At 42.7% G+C, this 22,240-nt stretch overlaps 1 protein-coding gene across 1 annotated transcript in view; it reads left to right on the top strand.

Moving 5' to 3' along the window:
- The window catches only part of RPS6KA3 (ribosomal protein S6 kinase A3), a 216,778-nt gene that overhangs the window by 14,821 nt on the left and 179,717 nt on the right, over nucleotides 1–22,240 (top strand). Inside the window, exon 2 of the mRNA XM_077480720.1 lies at nucleotides 19,833–19,886. Within this exon, the coding sequence (XP_077336846.1) occupies nucleotides 19,833–19,886 (54 nt within the window). The remainder of the gene's footprint in view (nucleotides 1–19,832; nucleotides 19,887–22,240) is intronic.

Here is a 22,240-nt window from a genome sequence, read left to right on the forward strand (position 1 = left end):
TTTTTTTTTTTTTTTTTGCTTGTGTTTTTTTGTTTTGTTCTTTGTGCAGGAAAAAGGTATTACTTCTAAAGTTAACCTTAAGGAGTCCGCCGTTTTTTTTTTTTTTTTTTTTTTTTTTTTTAAAAGCCAGCAGATACAAATACTTCAGCTGCTGACTTCTAAAATAATGACACTTACCCGCCCAGCACGCCCGCGATGTCGGCACCCGAAGCCGATCTCTCGATCGTCTCTCGGGTGCTGCCGCCGCCATCTTGGGTGTGTGAATCCGGAAGTGGAGCCTTGCGGCTTCATTTCCCGGTTCCCTACTGCGCATGCGCGAGTCACGCTGCGCAATAAGGAGGGTCCCCGCTATCTCTGGGATCCGTGTGTTTCCCAGCAGGCAGCGGGGGACCTTCGGAAAGGGGCGTAGATTCTGCGGAAAGGGACGTACCTTCTGCAGAATCTACACCGGAAGTGAGTGCAGATACCTATACTGTACAGGTACCTGCACCCCCCCTCCCCCCTGAAAGGTGCCAATTGTGGCGCCGGAGGGTTCCAATGAGCGGAAGGTCTACTTTAGGGTGGACCTTCGCTTTAACCCTTAGGCCTCATGTTCACTGCTGCTGGTAAACGGATGTTTAGGAGCAGTTGGTAATTTTTTTTTTTTTTCAGCTACCCCTGAACTCTCCACTGTTATGTTATCGGTACATGTACACAGGGTCATTTATAATCATTTCTAGGCAGTTGAGTTTAGAAGCATTTTTTGGAACTAAAAAAGAGTTCGGACGGATGTTCAGAGGCATTTAAAACGCCAAATGCTTGTAACAGCCTCTAAACGCGGCAACTTGCGTTTTTTATCAGCATTTCGTTTACAGACGTTTTCCATTTTGTTAATAGTTTTAACAAAACAAAGCTTCTAAGCGCAAACCCGGCAAAACAATTTTTTTTAAAAAGGCCGGTTACTATCTGTCAAGTTAAATAGTTTGAGAGCTTTTAAAACATCCCATGTATGTTTTAAGCCTAAAACCCCCCCAGAATCCCCATCGGGTCAGACTTGGCGTACAGTTTGTGATGAACTGTTGGCAGACAGCTCACATCCATCTCTCTACTCCTGCAGTGCTTACAGTATACAAGCAGGGACTGCAAATAACATCCTCCTTCCTCCCACACTCAGATCTTTAGAAGAGATGGGGGGGGGGGTGTTCTGGCCAGGGTAAAGGAAATCCAGAGCATGCAGCTCCAGCTGAATTGCTATGTGCCATGTATGTTGCACTGCATTGAATAGGCAACAGGTTAGCCCCACCATTTTGTTGGGCTCAGGATCTGCTCCGGTTAGAATAGTGCACCACTCTCTAATGCCCCCCCCCCCCGAATGTTTTAGGCTTAAATAAAAAGCTTATAAAACTGTTTAAAAAGTTTGTCAGATGAATAAGAAAGTTTGTTTTAATATTTAGGCCAACAGGTAAAGTTTGGGCTCTTCAGCATTTGCTTTGAGTTTTTATAGGACTTGTTTGCTCAAGCTGATATTAAAACACAAAAGCCTTTCTTTGGGGGTTCAGTAAAAGACGGCTTGCTTAAAAGGAGGTTACTGCTGTGCTCTTTAGAAAATTCATAGGGGTCCATTTGTCAATCCTGTCAAACCATGCTAAACAGGTGCAATGGGACAAATGTATTATTAAATTACTTTATGAACCCTCTGCACACTGTTATACCCTGTCACTTTGCAATAAAAATGGGGATAGTTCACATGTATTGCAATACATGTTAGGCTACTGTGGACACAATGCCAACCTGGGGCAAACAGACACACAAGAAACACACATCTGAACACAGAGATAAGTGTTGTTTTGATTGTATTGCAGGTCGGCGGCCAAACTTAAAGAGGAGGGCCGTTTAAAAAAAAAAAAATTTAAAGTCAGCAGCTGCAAACACTGCAGTTGCTGACTTAATAAACACACTTACCTGTCCAGGGCGCCCGCGATGTCGGCCGCCCGAGGCCGACCCGTCTCTCGGGTCCCGGCGCCGCCATTCCTTCTAAGGGAAGCAGGCAGTGGAGCCTTACGGCTTCACTGCCCGTTTCCTACTGCGCATGCGCGAGTCGCGCAGCCCTTTGTGAATGGGACGCGCTGTGTTCTGGAACACACAGTTCCCAGAACACAGCGCGACCCATTACCCAGAAGACAATGCAACGAGGAGAGAAGAAAGAAGATCTCCGCGGAGGAGGAAGAGGAAGATTAGGATTATGTGCCTAGCAACAGGCATTTCTGGTAAGTAAAAAAAAAAATATATATTTTTTCATTATTTTTTTTTGTAATTTTTAATTTTTTTTTTTTATTTTTTTTATTTTTTTTTTTCAGGGTGGCCCTCCACTTTAAACTTTGTAGCTCTCCCCCATTTTGTGTTTGTCTGGCATTGTGTCCACAGTAACATTTCCAGTGGCAAAGCAGAGTAGGACTGGCTAAAGAGGGATTACTTTTGAGGCTGTTGGCCTGCTTAAAGCGGCTCAAAAGTGGAAGTTTCAATTTAAGGTCTCCTCCTTGGCTCCTATTTTTGAAACTGAGATTTTGGGGAGCGGGTATCCGATTTTGACATGTAGCCCAACCCTTACAGGTCTATAAACCTATTGCTGAGAATTTGGAAGAGGTGCAGCCTGATTTATGACAAAAGGGGTCTCTAAGGCTGCTTTCACACTGAGGCGCTAGTGCCGGCCTAGCACCTGTAAAGAGCCTCTTCTCTCACTCCAGTGTGAAAGCCAGAGTGCTTTCACACTGGAGTGGTGCTCTGGCAGGACGGTAGAAAAAGTCCTGTAAGCAGCATCTTTGCAGCGGTGTATACACAGCTCCTAAAGTGCTCCTGCCCATTGAAATCAATGGGCAGTGTTGGCAAAGCGCCGCTGCAATTTTAACCCTTTTTCGGTCACTAGTGGGGTTAAAAGCAGCCAAATATCACAGCTAAAATGACGGTAAAGCAAAGCCTCAGTGTGAAAGGTTTTCCATAGTTATCTGGGAATCTTGTGTCCTGCATTAAGAAGTACATCCAAAGCTTGTTTAGCTGTACTTCTGTGGATCACAGGCGTGCAGTTCGTGCCCCGTTTTCAGTGTATGGTTCTTTTAAAAGAAAATTATTATTTTTTTTTTTATGTGACTTTCACTGCAGGTTAATCAATCGTAGTATTTTATAACAGGCACCAGAACCATAGACCTGCATTGACTGGAGAATGTCATATTCAATTCTTTAGAAATTTACCCCAAAGTGTCTCCACACCACTACACCGCTACTAAATGGTCACCACGCAAGCTGCAAGCATGCTGTGATCATTTTTTTTTTCTCAATACACAATGCTCTTGGGAAAATCTTCTCTTCTCAAATCTTCACCATCAATGCTGCTCTTCAGGCTCTGCAAATGTTGGGCTGGTGGAAGGGTTGGGGACATACTATGAAGCTCTGCATTGTACCTGTGAGTTTTGAATTGAAGTCTCCCCCCAATATTTACATGAAGAGTCCCATTTCAATGAGAGGATTGGAAGAGACTTGGATAAAGTATTTAAGTAGAGAAGATTTGTCATCTGCAACTGTATATCCAAGCAGAGCAACTTCTTAAAATTGTTTAACTGTCGTTAACACCAGCGATGTGCACCTACACAGTCTCTTAATGTATTGCTATGGTAAATCTCTTACCTCCTGCTGCCATGGGGAAACGTCCAGGAAACAGATTTATTTCCCACTATTCTTTCTTCCCGAGGGCTACCATGGCAACAGATGATCCTTTACCCTCTTCTGTATCAATATGCATCTTGGTTATAATACAGGCTCTTGCATCATTTTGGGTATTTAATCTGTTTAAAAGCTGAGCATGTAAGGTGTTGGGGTGTGATACAGGAGATTCAGCTGATCAAATGCTCCTGTAGATATTGAAAGTTCTCCACAGAATGTTCTATCATGGATGTTTGCATAAAAGAAAACTGGTGAGTACATCTGTTGGCTTCAAAATCTTCTGTGCTAAAATGCTTTCTCAAAGGCATCATTGCAGAATATGGCTTTCATGACCTTTTTTACATTCTTGAAAACATTGTATGTTTAAGTGATCCTTTGAGTCATGTTTGCAAAGGTTTAATACACTTTGTATTCTGCTTACTGGCTAGTTGTTTCCGATTTGTATCGTGTAACCTTTTAGTAGACTTCTGATTTCAGTTTAACCTCTTCAGCTCCGGAAGATTTTAGCCCCTTCCTGACCAAAGCACTTTTTGCGATTCGTCACTGCGCCACTTTAACTGACAATTGACGTTCTTTTGATCCCTACAAATAGACCTTTCTTGTGGTGGTATTTGATCACCTCTGCGTTTTTTTTTTTTTTTTTTTTGCGCTATAAACAAAAACAATTTTTAAAAAAAAAGCTATATTTTTTACTTTTTGCTATAATATCCCCCCCCCCCCAACATATATAAAAAAAAATATTTTTTTTTTCTCAGTTTAGGCCGATTTATGTATTCTACATATTTTTGGTAAAAAATCACAATAAGCGTATATATTGGTTTGTGCAAAAGTTATAGCATCTACAAAATAGGGAATAGTTTACGGCTTTTTTAAGTAGTAATGGCACGATCGCAGCACACCGGCGGACATCGAGTCCGCGGGACCCACGGTCACGCTGTATGCGATGGGCACGCACCTGCTAGCCCCACCAATTAAAGGGGACGTAGAGGTACGACCATTTGCCCACCACTGCCATTGTACCGTGGTATATCGGCCTGCAGCGGATGGCAAGTGGTTAAAGAATGTTAGACCAACATTTCATATACCTGATATGTGCCTGCTGTACCATATACTTTTATGAAAAAGTATCCTGTTCTTTGTGTTGCTTCCTTTGTGTGATCCCTTGTGTTTCTATTAGTCCCTCTGCTTTCCTATTAAAAATTGACCACACTAAGCAGAACGGAGCGGTCAGTTCTCTAGCTGTGCTGGGAACTCGGCTTGCTCTTCTGCAGTGATGCAGTTGAAAACAGAGGGAATGTGATCACTTCTAAAAGGGCTAAAAAGGTCTTTTATCTATTTTTATATTTATACACAAATGTTTCATCTTTCATTTCTATTTTCAACTGAATGGGTTGTTTTACAAGGTGATATGCATACATGCGCTTTAAAGAGGAAGCAAACTCTGATGGGTTTATCTTCCCCTTTTGTTCCCTGCAAAGTAAAAGCATGATGTGCCACTTACCTGCAAATGAAGTCCCCCGCTGGTGGCTGTGTCCATCATTACCCCTCTTCCTTCCATGGGCTCTGGCTCTGTGACTGGCCGGAGTTGCGTGCCATCTGCTCCCACACATGCACATGGGCCCTTTTAGAAACTGCACGATCGTGCCCTTTCTTCAGTGTACATGCGCCAATGACGGTGCAAGCGTAGATGGCAAAGTTCTCCTATACCATGTAGGTTTAGGAGACATTTCCATTACCTACAAGTAAGCCTTATTATAGGCTTACCTATAGGTAAAAGTGGTGTGTAAGGGTTTACAACCACTTTAATCGCTTTGTCCCTGGAAGATTTTCACCCCCTTCCTGACCAGAACCCTTTTTGCAGTTGGGCACTGTGTTGCTTTATCTGACAATTGCAGCGCCGTGAGACGTTACACCAAAACAAAATTGCCATCCGTTAGCCCCACCAATTAAAAGGGACATACAGGTATGCCCATTTGCCCTCCGCTGCGATTGTGCTGCCGTATATATTGTTGTGCAGCGATCGGCCATTGGTTAAACAATGCTCAATTGGTACTAAGGGGCCCAAAGTGTACCAAGAAAATTTCCCTTACTCCACCACCACCATCCTGAACCATTGATGCAAGGCAGGATGGATCTATGCTTTCACGTTGTTTACACCAAAATATGACCCCACTAACTGAATATCGAAGCTGAAATTAAGACTTCTCAGACCAGGCAACGTTTTTCCACGTTTCTATTGTACCATTTTGGTGATCCTGTGCAATTTGAAGCTTTGATTTTCTTGTTCTTAATGAACAGGAGTGGCACCTGGTGTGGCCTTCTGCTGCTGTAGCCCATCTGCTTCAAGGCTCAATGTGTTGTGCGTTCAGAACTGGTATTCTGTATACCTGTGTGGTTATTTGAGTTACTGTTCCCTTTCTATCCTCTCGAACCAGTCTGCCCGTTCCCCTCTGATAGCAACAGGGTGGATAAAAATCACTTGCTGACTGTTGCACACTGATATATGTCGACACAAAAATTAATAATAAAAATACCATAAAACTGTTCCCTGTTTTATAGACGCTATAAACTATATTTTTAACAAAAAATATGTAGAATACATATCGCTCTAAACTGAGGAAAATTTTTTATACATGTTTGTGGGGGATATTTATTATAGCAAAAAGTAAAAAATATTTTTTTTTCCAAAATTGTCTTTTTGCGCTATAAACCAAAAAAAAAAATGCAGAGGTGATCAAATGCCACAGAAAGAAAGCTCTATTTGTGGGGAAAAAGTCAATTTTGTGTGGGTGCAACATCGCCACGACCGCGCAATTGGCAGTTAAAGCGACGCAGTGCCGAATCACAAAAAGTGCTCTGGTCAGGAAGGGGGTAAAATCTTCCCGGGCTGAAGCATTTAAAAAAATAATAATCATTTCTCTATATATATATATATATTCTAATCAAATTTACTTTAGTAAAATGCTTTTGGAGTTAAAATCTCTCTAAAGATAGTTTTCTATTTTTAAGATTCATTTTAGTTTATGCAGCATGAAATGGAGCTTAGTTATGTAGCATGAGGCTGTATATTCTGTAATATTTACATTTTTGGTAAACTCATGCAATGAATCCAAGCTGAGATAACATGCACTGCATTGATGCAGTCACACAATTTCACTGTAACATTAAGATAAAACAACGTTTAGGAATATACCTTTATCCCATTGTTTTCCAAATCTTTGTACACTACAAACTGTTTGAATCATAAATTCTAAATAGGAAACATTCATTTTGTTTGCAAATATTTAAAGATTTTAACTGCCAGCAACAATGAGTCCTCAAGTTTTAAAGAGCACCTGTCATTTGCCGCCATGTGCTTCACCTTGTTGTGTCACTGGCGCATCACCAACCCTCCCATTAAAGTGACTAGGACTGTTGGTGAGTCAACAGTGGGACAGCAATGACAGTTGCTTTTTAACCGCTTGCTGACCGCCCACCATCAAATGAAGAAGGGGTGGTGTGGCTCTCCCATTAAAAACAGATTTTAAATGGGATTCAGGTCTGGGCTCTGGCTGGGCCATCGCAAAACTTGAATCTTCTTCTGGTGAAGCCATTCCTTGATTTGAATGTATGCTTTGGGTCATTGTCATGCTGAAAGGTGACGTTTCTGTTCCTTTTCAGCTTTCTAGCAGAAACCTGAAGGTTTTGTGCCAATATTGACTGGTATTTGGAACTGTATATAATTCCATCTACCTTGTCTGAGACCCCTCTTCTGGTTGAAGAAAAACAACCCCAAAGCATATGCTGCCACCACCATGCTTCACTGTGTGTATGGTGATCTTTTAGTGATGTGCAGTGTTTTGCGCCAAACAAATCTTTTGGAGTTATGGCCAAAAAGTTCAACCTTGGTTTCATCAGACTATTACAAATTTTCCCACATGTTTTTGGGAGACTTCAGATGTGTTTTTGCAAAATTTTGCTGGGCTTAGATGGTTTTCTGTGTAAGAAAAGGCTTCCGTCTTGCCACTCTACCCCATTGCCCAGACATTTGAAGAATAGGGGAGATTGTTGACACATGTACCCTATTTATCAGCGTATAACACGCACCCCAAGTTTTTAGGAGGGAATTTTGTGGAAAAAACTTTTAGGAGGGAAATTTAAGGAAAAAAAATGTACATTTAAATGCCCATCAATGCAGCCTTATCAGTGTCCATCTGAAGCCTCGTCAGCGTCATTTGCAGCCTTGTCATGCAGCCTGTCCGCACTGCAGCCTCTTGTCATGCAGCCTGTCCGCACTGCAGCCTCTTGTCATGCAGCTTGTCCGTCTTAGTGCATTGTCCGCTTATGTTTTTAAAAATGGCACCCGGACCTTCTCGGCGGCTTTCTGCGGCACCCGGACCTTCTCGGCGGCTTTCGGCTGCTCTCGGAAGGTCCGAGAGCGGCCGAAAGCCGCGAGAAGGGCTCTGGGCGGCTTTCAGCCGCCCAGAGGCCAAAAATTGTGCTGAAATCGCGGAGTATCGGCGTATAACACGCACCCGCGATTTTCCCCTGATTTTAAGGGGAAAAAAGTGCGTGTTATACGCCGATAAATACGGTATTTACATCACAGAAACATGAAATTTTAACGGGGGTGTGTAGACTTCTTATATCCACGGTTCAGTACAGAGCCGTTCTCTGTTCACAGCTGACGGCTGTCAAAAAAATAAATGCTGGCAATGTTCACAAAGCTGCTCAGCAGCTGAGAGTTAGAGAAACAATGTCATTGGGTTCTTTTTAGATCAAAGGGATTAACTTTGGTTTGTAAATAAGGACAGTTTTTTTCCACTTAAGACTAAACTTTTTTTCTGACATTTGATTACGAGTTAAAATCTTTTTTGCTAGAAAATTACTTAGAACCTCCCAAACGTTGTTTTTTTTTTTTTAATAGCAGAGACCTTAGCAAATAAAATGATGGTTGTTGCTATATTTTATGTTGCACTGTATTTGCACAGTGGTCTTTCAAATGCATTTTTTGGAGGAAAAATACACTTCAATGAATTAAAAAAAAACAAGGAAACTAAACCATAAAGTTAGCCCAATTTTTATGTATAATGTGAAAGAGGTTACGCCGAAAATTGTGAGAATCGTGATCTTTATTCGAAGCAAAAATATTGTTCTCATTTTATCCAGAACCCAGAGATAGAGAGATATAAACACACGTAACACACTTTGACGCTTTTGAATTGATGACAGCGTTGAGTAATTTGGGGGTAGGAGTCTATCAGCGCAGCACATCTTGCCTTGGAAATCTTTGCCAACTCTTCATTGCAAAAACTTTGCAAATCTGATTACCATGGCACCTCCTGTGCACAGACCTCAGGTCACCCCACAGACTTTCAATTGGATTCAGGCCTAGACTGGCTGGGTCATTCCAAAACTTTGGTCTTCTGGTGAAGCCATTCTTTGGCGGTTTGCTGTCATGCTGAAATGTGAAAATCCTCTAAAGTGGTAGTAAAGTCCTGTTCTACTACTTTTACCTACAGGTAAGTTTATAAAAAGCTTACCTGCAGGTAAAATGAATATCCGTGCACGTTTAGGAGGTATTCCAATAACTAGCAGGCGGTGACATCACTGGTGCATGTGCACTGTGTTTTCAATGGATGGCATGCCATCCAATGAGAGAGACCTGTGCTGTGCTCAGCAGGACAGAAATGGTGACAGTAGGTGTCTAACAGCAGATAGAACTGGATAGCAGTAAAAACCTGTAAGAGTTTCTAACCTATTCTCATGCTTTTTAAAACGAAGAAAAATACTGGGCTTGCGCTTTGTCTCCAGCATGTATTTGAACACACTACATTGAGGTTGTTAAGCAGATGTCTAATACAGTGGAACCAGTGCATGATGCATCTACCTGTGGTGATACTTACAGGTGTGCTGCAAAAGAAGCCCATTCATTTTGACTAAAAATTACACCTGCAGTGTGTGTGTGTGTGTGTGTTTGTTTTTGTTTTTTTTAAACAGTGTGCTATGATAAAGTGTGTGTTACAGCACTGTTCTAGGTGCGAATGAGCTCTAAAACGGATTGCATGTTTTATACAGTATTGAAATGCTGCTCTGACACATTTTTGTGCTTTTGAACGCGTTTTCCCAGGGGAGAAAAAAATGTCTGTATAAAAGAAAAAAAATTATTCAAGCCTAGTAGTTTCTGTAAATTATAGCAGGCTGAATTTTTTTAAAAAGTGTAAAATTTGCATTAAAAGCAGATAGATGAAATGTGCACCATAGAAAGCAATGCTGTATAACTCTGTGCACTCTAGGTGCAGCTTGAATTATGGAATAACAAGTGTAAAGGTACAATACTGCTTAATTCAAACGATGATCACAGTGTAAATAGGAAAAGCCGGTGATCGGCTTTTCCTCACTCGCGTCTGTCAGACGCGATTAGAGGAGAGCCGATCGGCTGCTCCTCTGACGGGGGGTCTGTGCTGATCGATTATCAGCACAGCCCCCCAGAGGATGCCCACACTGGACCACCAGGGACGCCACCAGACCACCAGGGATGCCAAGGACAAGGTATGCCACCCTAGACCACCAGGGATTCCAGTCAGTGCCACAATGGATGCCAATCAGTGCCCATAATGGGCATCACTGATTGGCATGCATTATTGATTGGCACTGATTGGCATCCATTAGTACAATATATTATAATACAATGCCGCCTATCAGTTCCCATCTGTGCCGCCTACCCATGCCCACCTGTGCCGCCTACCCATGCCCACCTGTGCCGCCTACCCATGCCCACCTGTGCCGCCTACCCATGCCCACCTGTGCCGCCTACCCATGCCCACCTGTGCCGCCTACCCATGCCCACCTGTGCCGCCTACCTGTGCCGCCTTGTGCCCATCCGTGTCGCCCATCAGTGCCGCCCCATCAGTGCCGCCCCATCAGTGCCGCCCCATCAGTGCCGCCCCATCAGTGCCGCCTCATCAGTGCCACATATCGGTGTCCATCAGTGCCACATATCGGTGTCCATCAGTGCCACATATCGGTGTCCATCAGTGCCACATATCGGTGTCCATCAGTGCCACATATCGGTGTCCATCAGTGCCACATATCGGTGTCCATCAGTGCCACATATCGGTGTCCATCAGTGCCACATATCGGTGTCCATCAGTGCCACATATCGGTGTCCATCAGTGCCACATATCGGTGTCCATCAGTGCCACATATCGGTGCCACATATCGGTGTCCATCGGTGCCACATATCGGTGTCCATCGGTGCCACATATCGGTGTCCATCGGTGCCACATATCGGTGTCCATCGGTGCCACATATCGGTGTCCATCGGTGCCACATATCGGTGTCCATCGGTGCCACATATCGGTGTCCATCGGTGCCACATATCGGTGTCCATCGGTGCCACATATCGGTGTCCATCGGTGCCACATATCGGTGTCCATCAGTGCCACTTCATTGGTGCCACATATCGGTGTCCATCAGTGCCACTTCATTGGTGCCACATATCGGTGTCCATCAGTGCCACTTCATTGGTGCCCATCAGTGCCGCCTTATCATTGCCCATCAGTGAAGGAGAAAACTTACTTATTTGCAAAGTTTTGAAACTGAAACAAAAAAAACATTTTTTTTTCAAAATTTTCGGTATTTTTTTATTTGTTTAGCAAAAAATAAAAACCGCAGAGGTGATCAAATACCACCAAAAGAAAGCTCTATTTGTGGGAAAAAAATGATAAAAATTTCATTTGGGTACAGTGTAGCGTGACCGCGCAATTATCATTCAAAGTGCGACAGCGCTGAAAGCTCAAAATTGGTCTGGGCAGGAAGGTGTTTAAGTGCCCAGTATTGAAGTGGTTAAGACAAGAAGTCCACTCCCTATATAACCCCTCCCACTACTGGGAGTGCCTCAGCTTTTTTTGTCAGTGTCTAAAGTGTTGGTCACGAGTGAAGATGTGCTGTGCTTCACTGGAGCAATCCTTGCTGGGGCTAGCTATGCAGCCTGATCCAAGTGTCTTTTAGGCCAAATTGAATGGTGCCCCTATCCGAAGAAACAAGGATTTGCTTTTAATCACTTCTCTTTTTAGAGAGCTGGACCCCGGATTCCAGTACTTTTTGGTATTTAAGGCCATAGTTTTACTGGTGGGGTGCTATTACAGGTTCAGGATTGTGGGTTCCCCTAGGGTCCCCGGTTCCTGAAGGTTTAACGGAACCCACCGTGAAGGGTGATTGGGTCTGTGGGTTTTACCCCAGGAAACTCTGCGACGGGAAAAGCAAGTGGAGTTTTCGAATACATTTTTGAATTCTCTTATGAAATGTTTCTTCTTTAAGAAGTAAATGTTGTCATGCCTAAGTGTCACCACTGGGGGCTGTATGGAGCATGTACCTTCTCATGCTTCCTCGAGATCACGCTGTGTCCAGGGCAGCAAGCTTCTTCTGCTAACAGGCAGACCTCCGGTAAGTCTGGGGGGGGGGGGTTTCTTCACCAGACACCCCCCACCTGGGCTGTACTCTTCCCTCTCTTCACAAGGCTAAGCGTTAGAGAGCTGGGGAAAAAAACTATAAGCAATGAAGTTTTTTTTCTTTTGCCGCCCCTACTCGGCGTCTTCCAGGGCCCCTCCTCGCCATTCCTCCCTCTCAGAACGTTCCTGTAGGATCAGAGGCACGCGCTAACGCAGAAAGCTTTTAAAAATTAAATAAATAAAAAACAGGAGGGTGGCCGAATGCGATGGAGGGGGGGTGGGGGCTTTGCGCGGCGTTAGTGTCCTCCATCGTCCAGCGCGGGAATATGGTTTTAAAGCTGTTTGTGCTGCTGCAAGCTGACGGATGGACACGAGCAAAGAGGCATGAAAGGTTTGGTGACACAGGCATTTCCTATTGACAAATTTACTATTGCATCAGGCTAAGCATTAATAGCAGCGGCAGTGGCTGGCCTATTGCTCAAGTACTGGATGCGTTCTGGTAGTACCTCTGCTTTGTGCATCGGGTTATGTTTGGAAGGGGGGTAAAAACACCTCAAAAAGGGCTATAGTAAGACTTCTACAGCCACAAAAAAGCCTAGAACCATCTCAAAAAAGATGGCATCCTCCCCTGAGAGTGAAGTGGCTGATCAGAGTGAGACATCAGGCCCATCAGGGGCTGCAGTATTAAGAGCAGCTGCAACACCCGTCTATTACAGAAGAGGTTTCTTCCTCAACCATTTTAGGCTTGGAGCAAAAGATTGATGCATTAATCGCATCCCAGAGTGGGACTAAGCGCAACAGGTCCCCTTCCATTACCCAGGACCCTCAAACTGAGGAACAGAGGGCGAGAGAAGATGAATTTCTCTCAGGGGACCAGGAAGAAGCTGATGACTCCTCTTCTGCAGAGTCAAATACGGAAGGATCAGGTTGACAATCTGAAAGATTGATGGTACAATCTCTGACTGAATTTGTCTGCTCCACATTTATGCTGCCATTAGCGCAGTCAGTCGATGAGCCCACTTCTTGTTTGGGTTCGCTATAGCCTCCCCAGGCTATTTATGCTTTTCCTATCCATTCATTGCTAAAAAATCTTATGTATTCTGAGTGGGAAGACCCAGATAAGTTTTCAACACTTTATCCTGTGGAGGAAGAGTTTAATCAGAAATTGGGGATTCTAGCAATTGACGCTGCTATATTCTCGGTGAATAGAAATGTGACTTGTCCAGTAGACAATTCTCAAATGCTGAAGGATCAAACAGATAAGTTGGAATTTCTATTTAAAAAAAATTATTTCTCTGGCAGGTTCAGTGGTTCAGTCTGCGCTGGCAGTGATCGGTGCATGTCAGTCCTTAAGAGACCAGTTTAAACAGGTGCTCAAGATTATTCCTGATCAGCAGGCCCAAGATTTGTCCAGGTTATCAGGGGCGTTATGTTTTACAATAGATGCTATGAGAGATTCTATTCTCCAGGCCTCACGACTTATGCTCCGGCTGGTGCATGTGCGTAGAGTTCTATGGTTGAAAGATTGGTCAACCGTAGCACCATGTAAAAAGCTGTTGGCTAGTTTTCCATTTTGCGGTGAACAGTTGTTTGGAAATTATCTGGATAAATTCATCCAAAGAATTTCTAATGGGAAAAGTTCTCTTTTTACCAGTTAAGAGGTTTAAGCATTTTTATTTTAAACAACCTTCTTCTCCAGTGCCCTAAAGCATCAGCCTCCAGGCAGTCACAACGGCCTCCACTGTCATGTTCAAGAGGTAAACCTCAGGGACAAAAGAGGACCCGGGGAAGGAAACCCACAAAACAAGTTAGTAAAACCTCCTTATGAAGGGGCGCCCCTGCTTGTTCTAGTGGGGGAAGACTTCTGCAGTTCTCAAGGGTCTGGCAGGAACGGTGCCAAGACAAATGGCTGGCTTCCTCAATATCTCTAGGATACAAATTGGAGTTCCCGTCTCCTCGCTTTCTCAGATCAAACGTTCCCAGCGATCCAGAAAAAGTCTTTCTGGCTTTGGATCATCTCTTGTCTCAAAAGGTGCCATCGGTGGTCCCCATGGAAGAGCGAGGGCTAGGGTTTTATTCAAACCTTTTCATGGTACCAAAACCAAATGGGGATGTCAGACCCATTTTAGATCTCAAAGATCCAAACCGGTTTTTGAATATCCGCTCTTTTCACATGGAGTAAATTTCTATCAGTGGTCTCCATTCTACAAGGTGGAGAACTGCTAGCATCAATAGATATTAAGGTTGCTTTCCTCCATGTACCTATTTTTCCCGCTCACCAGAAATATCCACGCTTCAAGATAGAAAATCTTCATTTTTCAGTTTGTAGCGCTGCCTTTTGGGCTAGCTACTGCACCTCGAGTGTTTACAAAGGTCTTGGCTCAACCTTTAGCCAGATTAAGGACTCGGGGTATAATCATTCTAGCTTACTTAGACAATCTACTCTTGATAGATCAGTCGGTAGCCCACTTGAACCAGAGTTTGGTCACCACAGTCAGCTACCTGGAATACCTAGGTTGGATTCTCAACCTAGAGATATCTTCCTTAAGACCATCAAGGAGATTGAAATTCTTGGGTCTAATCATAGATACAGCTCGGAAGAGGGTGTTTTTGCCCCAGGCAAAGATCAGTTCCATAAGGGAACTGATTCAGGTGGTCAAAACAAAGAAGAATCCTTCTATTCAACTTTGCATGAGATTGTTGGGAAAGATGGTGGCTTCATTTGAGGTGGATTCATTTGAGACTGCTGCAAAATAGTATCCTATCAACTTGGAACAAGAAGGTCCAAGCTCTAGACTTCCCAATGTGTTTATTCCCAAATGTGCATCAAAGACTCAGTTGGTAGTTCATAACCAAGAATCTCCAAAAAGAAAAATCCTTTCTACCAGTTACCTGGAAAGTGGTAGATGCCAGCCTATGGTGCTGGGGAGCAGTCCTAGAAGAAGTCTGTCCAAGGAAAACTGTCCAAATCAGAAATTACCTTGTCCATAAATATTCTAGAGATTCGGGTAGCACGCCTGGCCCTGAAGCTCTGGGGACGCTCGGATTACTGAATTGTCCTGTCGGGATCCAATTCGACAATGCCACAGCAGTGGCATATATCAGTCACCAAGGGGGCACGAGAAGCAGTGTTAATTTTGTCGACTAAATTAATATTATTTTAGTCGACTAAAATACGACTAAAACTAAAATTCCATTTTAACCAAGACTAGGACTAAAACTAAATTGAAATTTGACTGTAAAATTAAAACTGGTCTGTAGTGCATGTTTATACCTCTGTAATAATAAATAACATTAGATTTTTCACTCCAGCACTATGAGTTTGCAAATTGTAGAGAATTGTTAACTAATGCATTACAATTGAATTACACCCATTCCATTTTAGACTACTAAAATGAGTTTTAGTCGACTAAAACGTAGGACATTTTAGAGATCGTAAAGATGGCGGTAGGAGTCCCATGGACCCTACCACCACGGCCAGACCTTCTCTCGCAAGGTCCAGTATTCCATCCTAACTTTATAAATGCTAAATTTATTGGTTTGGCTATTGAGACCCACATTCTAAAGAGGCGTGGGCTGTCAGATTCAGTAGTATCTACTTTGGTTAATGCTAGTAAGCTGGCCTCCAGAGTCATTTATTATAGAGTCTGGAAGGCACATGCCTGATGTGAATCCAGGGCTTGGCACCCCAGGAAATATGTCATAGGTAGGATCCTTGACTTTCTACAGATGGGATTAGAAATTAAGCTGGCTTAGAGTACTATCAAAGGCCAGGTGTCGGCCTTATCTGTATTTTTTTCAACGACCACTTGGCACTCTCTGGTTCGTAGCTTTATTCAGGGGGTAACGTGGATTAATCCTCCGGGACAAGGAAACTGTTTTTTGGTTGCCATATCTTCTGCAAGAAGGGTATCGGAGTTGGCTGCTCTTTCTTGTAAAGAGCCATGTTTTATTATTCACAAGGATAAGGTTGTATCACGTCCTCATCCTAATTTCCTACCAAAGGTAGTGTCAGGTTTTCATTTAAACCAGGATATTGTTCTGCCTTAATTTTTTTCCAGAACCTCGTTCTGCGGAAGAAAGGTCACTACATTCTCTTGATGTAGTGAGAGCCATAATGGTCTACTTGAAGGCAACTGTTCAGATTTGTAAAACAGATGTTTTTGTTTGTGTTGACGGAAGGTCCTATGAGGACAGGCAGCATTGAAATCTATTTCTAAATGGATTCGTAAAGTGATTGTTCAAGCTTATGGTTTAAAAATTAAAATTCCACCTTTTCATCTTAAAGCACACTCCACCAAGGCTGTTAGTCCCTTCCTGGGCAGTGCATCACCAAGCCTCCATGGCTCAAATCTGCAAGGCTGCAACTTGGTCTTAATTCCATACATTTTACCAGATTCTCTCAAGTAGATGTAAATGGTCATGAGTATATCGCCTTTGGGCGCAGTGTACTGCAGGCAGCATTAGAAGTCCTCTAGTCTCTTGAAGCCCTACTTATGTTGTCTCCCTCCCTTCAGTTGGCATTGCTATGGGACATCCCATATGTAACTACTAAAAATCCTTTTCTTTGAAGTGCATCACGGGTCACAGAGGACCCTCCCTTCTTTCTGGTATACACGTGAATTACTTTGCTACAAAAACTGAGGTACGCCCAGTAGTTGGAGGGGTTATATAGGGAGTGGACTTCTTGTCTTAGGGTGTGCCAGTTTCCATCACCTGAAGGTGGCCTATAGCCCGCATAGTAACTACTATAGCTCTGTGTCTGTGATGTACTTCAAAGAAAAGGATTTTACAGGTAAGCCATTTTAAAAATCCTATTTATTGTTAGTGTACCAGTGTCTTAGCCATGGGTTATGTTAAAAACTGTATGCTTTCTATGGGGAAAACCTTTGTACTGCATTTGTACTTTTTTTTTTTTTTTTTTTTTTATGTATTCGATTGTAAGTTCTTATACCACTATTGCTTACTTTCTCTCATCCTTTTAAATCAGACTTGGGGCAAGTATAGAACAGGTGAAAGTCAGAGAAAGGGCAGCACAGTGGCTGTGGTTAGTGCTTCTGCATGACAGCACTGGGGTCGTTGGTTTGAATCCCAACCCTGAGCCTGCGTGAGTTTCCTCCGGGTACTCCGGTTTCCTCCCACTCTTTAAAGACATGCTGGTAGGTTAATTGGCTCCTGTCTAAATTTACCCCTTTTATTTGAGATGTCATTCATTTAAATGACGGCTCAAATCGCAGTGTGGGTTTACAGCACAATAATTTGTCCTGCAATCACGGCAATCCACATCACGAGAAGCACATCGCCCAAAAAAATGTCAAGAGCTAGTTTGGGGCAACATGTTCCTACGATGTGGATTGCCACACGACAATCGCGGCAGGCCCGCACCGCGATTTGAGGTGTCGTTCAAATGAATGGCATCTCAAAATTTGAGTCCAGCGATTTGTCATTCACACATCGGCGTTGTCAAATCACGGGCAGATTTGCGTCAAAGCGACAGGGAACGGTCTTGCACTCTGAGGATTGGCAGATTAGGTAAGTATATTTCTGCTCTTCTCACCCTAGACAAAAACGAACAGTTAAAGGACAAGTTCGCTTTTACAAAAAAATGCACATCTTTTTGCAAGTAAAAAAAAAAAAAATTTTTTTTTTTTTTTGTGGGAGCCTGGAAAGCATTGCACCCATGGTCAGCAGACCGCGGGCGCTATGCCAGGGCTCTTGAAAGACTGTGCGTAAGCTGTTCGTTGTACTGGCCATACCTGGTAAATCTGCCATGGAAGCTTCTTGTCATTCTATAACGGAGTTCTTGAACAATGCTCTGTTCCTCTCTTCCAACTGTTTTCCTGTATTGTCATCCTGTCTTGTGCACTTCATTTGTGCTTTTATGGTTCTGCCTTTGTTATTGTGAGAGGTTAGCAGTACTACACAAAAAAAAAATGAAAACCGTATTTTCTAAAAAAAAAAAAAAATTGTAGTTTATAATACACAGTGCTTTAGCAAGCAAAATGTCATCCACTTAGGGCTACTTCTACTTGAGAACTGAGATGCAGTTGATTTTTTCCATGCGATGGGTCTTGACTCAGCCATAGCGAGGGTAGCAGGCTTGTGTTGGTACTAAGCTGCGTGAAGATAGAATTCCCAGACCACCTGACAATACTTTCTCCAAAGCATCTGGGTAGATGGATGGATGGAAATCCAGCCTCTTGCCCTTTTTTCACTTGCATTAATGGCACACATTTGTGAAATTCAGATTGTCAATAAGGCTGGGTTCACACTATTGACATTGCATGTGATTTGCAGGTCACATGCAATATCTGTGTGATGAGAATTCAGTCATAGATTGTATGGCTGAATTTGCATCGCATTTGGACCAAAATAGTGCAGGACCCTTTTTTTTTGGTCTGCAATGGAATCAGGCCGTATGGGTTTTTACGTCCATGCGATCTAATTCTTGCACCATTTCACACTGCAATCTTTTTCAATAACTTTGTATTGGCACCTGCAGCAGTTTGCATAGGGCAGTGTGTGAACTGCCTGCGTGAGACATGTGTGAACCCAGGCAGATATTTAACAATCTTACAAATTTGTGCAACCTATGACTGATTCTTGTATGTGGCAGTAAGTTGTATATAATTCTATTGCAGAATTGTTTTGGGATTTTGTCTGCAAAGAGGTCGTCTTTATGTGTACTTTCCTTGTTGCCAAGCGGCAGTATTTTCTTCTATGAATTGGTGGCAACAATAGCGACACAGTACAAGTGTCACAAATAAGATCAAGATGTATTGGTCTCGTGTTGGTATTAATGGAATTAAAATGTCACACATGTTTCATGAATTTGGCTTGAGGCTTCTGACTGCACCCACACCCCCAGAAATGTCTCAGTTACCTCCTTTTTATCGCCCCCTGTATGTTGTAATGAAACTGGATAGAGATTGGTTAACAATCAGTGATTATACTAGGACTCCCTAAAGGAGAAGTTTGGGTTTGTTAAAGAAAAAAGAAAAAAACAGCGTTCGGTTTGATGTTGCAGCTAACCCCCCCCCCCCCCCCCCCCCCCAGCTGGCTCTAAGCTAGAGAACAGAGTGATCACATGACCACTGATCATTCAGTTCTCAGTCAGCTCTGCGGCTCCAGCGCTCAATAGAGCTCCGGAAAGGAGGAGGCGGAAGCAGCTAGCTCTAGCCACATGCTGAAAGGCGGAGCCAGCTGCTGATCAGGCATCCAGTGGATCCCAACAATGTGGTCCCTGCTGAGTCGGACAAATTTTAATCCATGCATGGCTGTTTGATCGGAGCTACAGGCTATAGCCTACAGCTCTGATCAATGTATTCTGATGAAGGGGGAAGTTTCCCAGCTGCCAGAATACAATAGTTCAGCGAGGAGGATTCTCGCATCCACATTAGATGTGTTGATGGGGGAATTGGAGAATTAACTACTGCTTTAAGTCCCATTGACAATAAGATGTATATTAAAATTCTCAATTGACCCCTTTATTTGCCTTATTATAAGCTGCATTTGTGTATTTACATTTAGATCATGTCCCACTTCGTTTTTGACTAAGAATGTTAAATATGTCCTTCCGATTAAATTATTTAAAGCTTTATTTGTATGATTATTCTCTCTGTACCTTCATGTTGCTTTCAAAATGCTTGTTTTAATGTTGTGTATTTATGCTCAGTTATGCTAAATATTTCTCTCGTACCTTTATAGAATGGACATCAGTTTGTGGAAGAATCCATGTGTGAAGAAGACAGCGAGACCAACGTGAGTATTTTTGTTCTGAAATACATTTTTTAAATGTCTATTTTGTTTTATTTCAGCTTTGAGGACTTGTATTTAAAGCCAAATCTTGATTTTTTTTATTTATTTTTTTTTCACATCTCCTAAACATCTATTTTATTCACAATAAAAAAATATATAAAATTTTTAGCCGCTTCACCCCCCGGAAGGATTCAGGCCCTTAACCAGTCCATTTTTTTTCGATACGCAACTGCGGTACTTTTCCTGACAACTGTGCGGGTGTGCGACATTGTACCCAAATAAAATGAATGTCCTTTCTTCCCACAAATAGAGCTTTCTTTTGGTGATATTTGATTAACTCTGCGTGTTTTTTTTTTTTTTTGTGCTATAAACAAAAAATACCGTCAATTTTGGGAAAAAAACTTATTTTTTATTTTTTGCTATAATACATATCTCCAAAAAAAATGTAAAAAAAAAAAAATCTTCAATTTAGGACAATATGTATTCTATATATTTTTGGTAAACCAAAATCCCAATATGCTTATATTGCAGCGGACAAATCTGATTCTAAGTGACACTTTTTGGGGAAATACACAAATACAGTGATCAGTGCCTAAAAAAAAAAAAAGCACTGATTACTCTATAAATTACACTGGCAGGGAAGGGGTTAACACCGGTGATCAAAGGGTTAAATGTGTTCCTGTTGATGCTCTTACTGTGTGGGATGTGCTGACAGGAACAACACAGATTGCTGTTTCTAATCACTAGGAACAGCAGGTCTCCATCATGTTCCCTGTCAGAACAGTGATCTGCCTTGTTTACATAGTTCAGCAATTGCGGTTGGCTCCATGGTGGTGCATTGGCTCCTCCATGCCATGGGTGGCGCTCCTGCGGTGGCGCACGCATGCCCACACTATATTACATGAAAAAAACGTACAGGTACGTCATTAGGTGCAAGAAGCCCTAAAGTTAAGGCCTGATACTTCCGGATCTTCAGAGTGCATGCGCTGCTGACGTCAGCAGGTGCATGCAGGGTGAATATCTCCTAAACGGTGTACATTGAAGAGATATTCAGTTTACCTACATGTAAGCCTTATTATAGGCTTGCTTACCTTGGGGTGAAAATCACAAAGCGGGGTATACGATTGCTTTAAGCACCTGGACTCTTTTACTACAAAGCCATGCTGTTGTAAGTGCAGTACGCAGTTTAGCATTGTCCTGCTGAATAATGAATAAAGTTATCTGGAAGGAGTAGAATGGTACTTTAAAACCTAGATTTATCTTTTGATGGTACCTTTCCAGATATGCAAGCTGCCCATTCACAAGCGATAAATACCCAGTGTGCACGAGGCCTTAATCTTCTAGTGCACATAGGCTAGGCGCACACCTGCCCGCACTGTGCTTTCCAGTTGCACCTGCAACCCACCCCCAAGCAAATCTCACTGCTCCTTGGGGAGCTCTGAATGGCACCCCCACATATCTTAGCCTGAAGCTCGATTGAGTTACACATTACATAGCAGCCCTTCCAAATGAATGGGCTGCCATGTCCGAGAAAACATGGGCCGCATTGCCCTTACTAGTGTGTTCCGAGCCTAGGTGCATGTACCACTTTTGCTTCCTTCTGATACATCTTGTGGTTGCTGAGCAGTGTAGTTGGACACTATAACTTTGCACAGTAGACCTCATGATCTAATCTGTTACCTGGAATATGTTTTTGTTTTGTTTTTTGTTTGTTTTGTTTGTTTTTTCTCTTTTTTTGATTTTTTCCCTCCTCATAGGTAAAGTATTTTATCTCCTGATGCACAAACTAATATCAAAGGTAACCCTGCCCTGGTGCTTGCAGAATGGGCACGTGTATCCGTGGGTCAGTATCTAAATCCATGGGGAGATCTGTGCTAAATTGGATGCAAGCAGTCAAATAGAACCGTGATTAGGCACCTGTGCAGTTATTTTATTTACTGAAATTCAATAGGTTATGTGCTCACATGTATTGTTATTACTTGTAAGGTTGTACCCCTGTCTTTAGCTCCAGAGGACCAAAGGCATCCATAGAGGTAACGGGATAATTGTGAATCTTTTTAATTGGAAATCCTGCAGAATATTTTAGTGTTGATTTGATGTAAAGAAATGACATGTTAAAATGAATTGCCCATCCTAGTCATTGCTGGTTCCCTGTAAATAGCTATCTTCTTAATAAAGGCACATGCTAGTGCAGCATGTATTGGCATGTTTCAGTCTCCTTAGGCCGGTCTGAAATATCCTGCTGCATGACTATTCCAATTAAGAAAATTGCTGTTCTAATTGTCTGCCTGATCTTGGCCTTAAAGAGTAACTCCACTTTTGCTGAGAAAAAAAAAATCCCCTCTGATCAATGAACA

This window comes from Lithobates pipiens, unplaced genomic scaffold (genome assembly GCF_037356315.1).
Source record: "Lithobates pipiens isolate NorthernLeopardFrog02 unplaced genomic scaffold, aLitPip1_a1.2 Scaffold_16, whole genome shotgun sequence".
Taxonomy (NCBI): domain Eukaryota; kingdom Metazoa; phylum Chordata; class Amphibia; order Anura; family Ranidae; genus Lithobates; species Lithobates pipiens.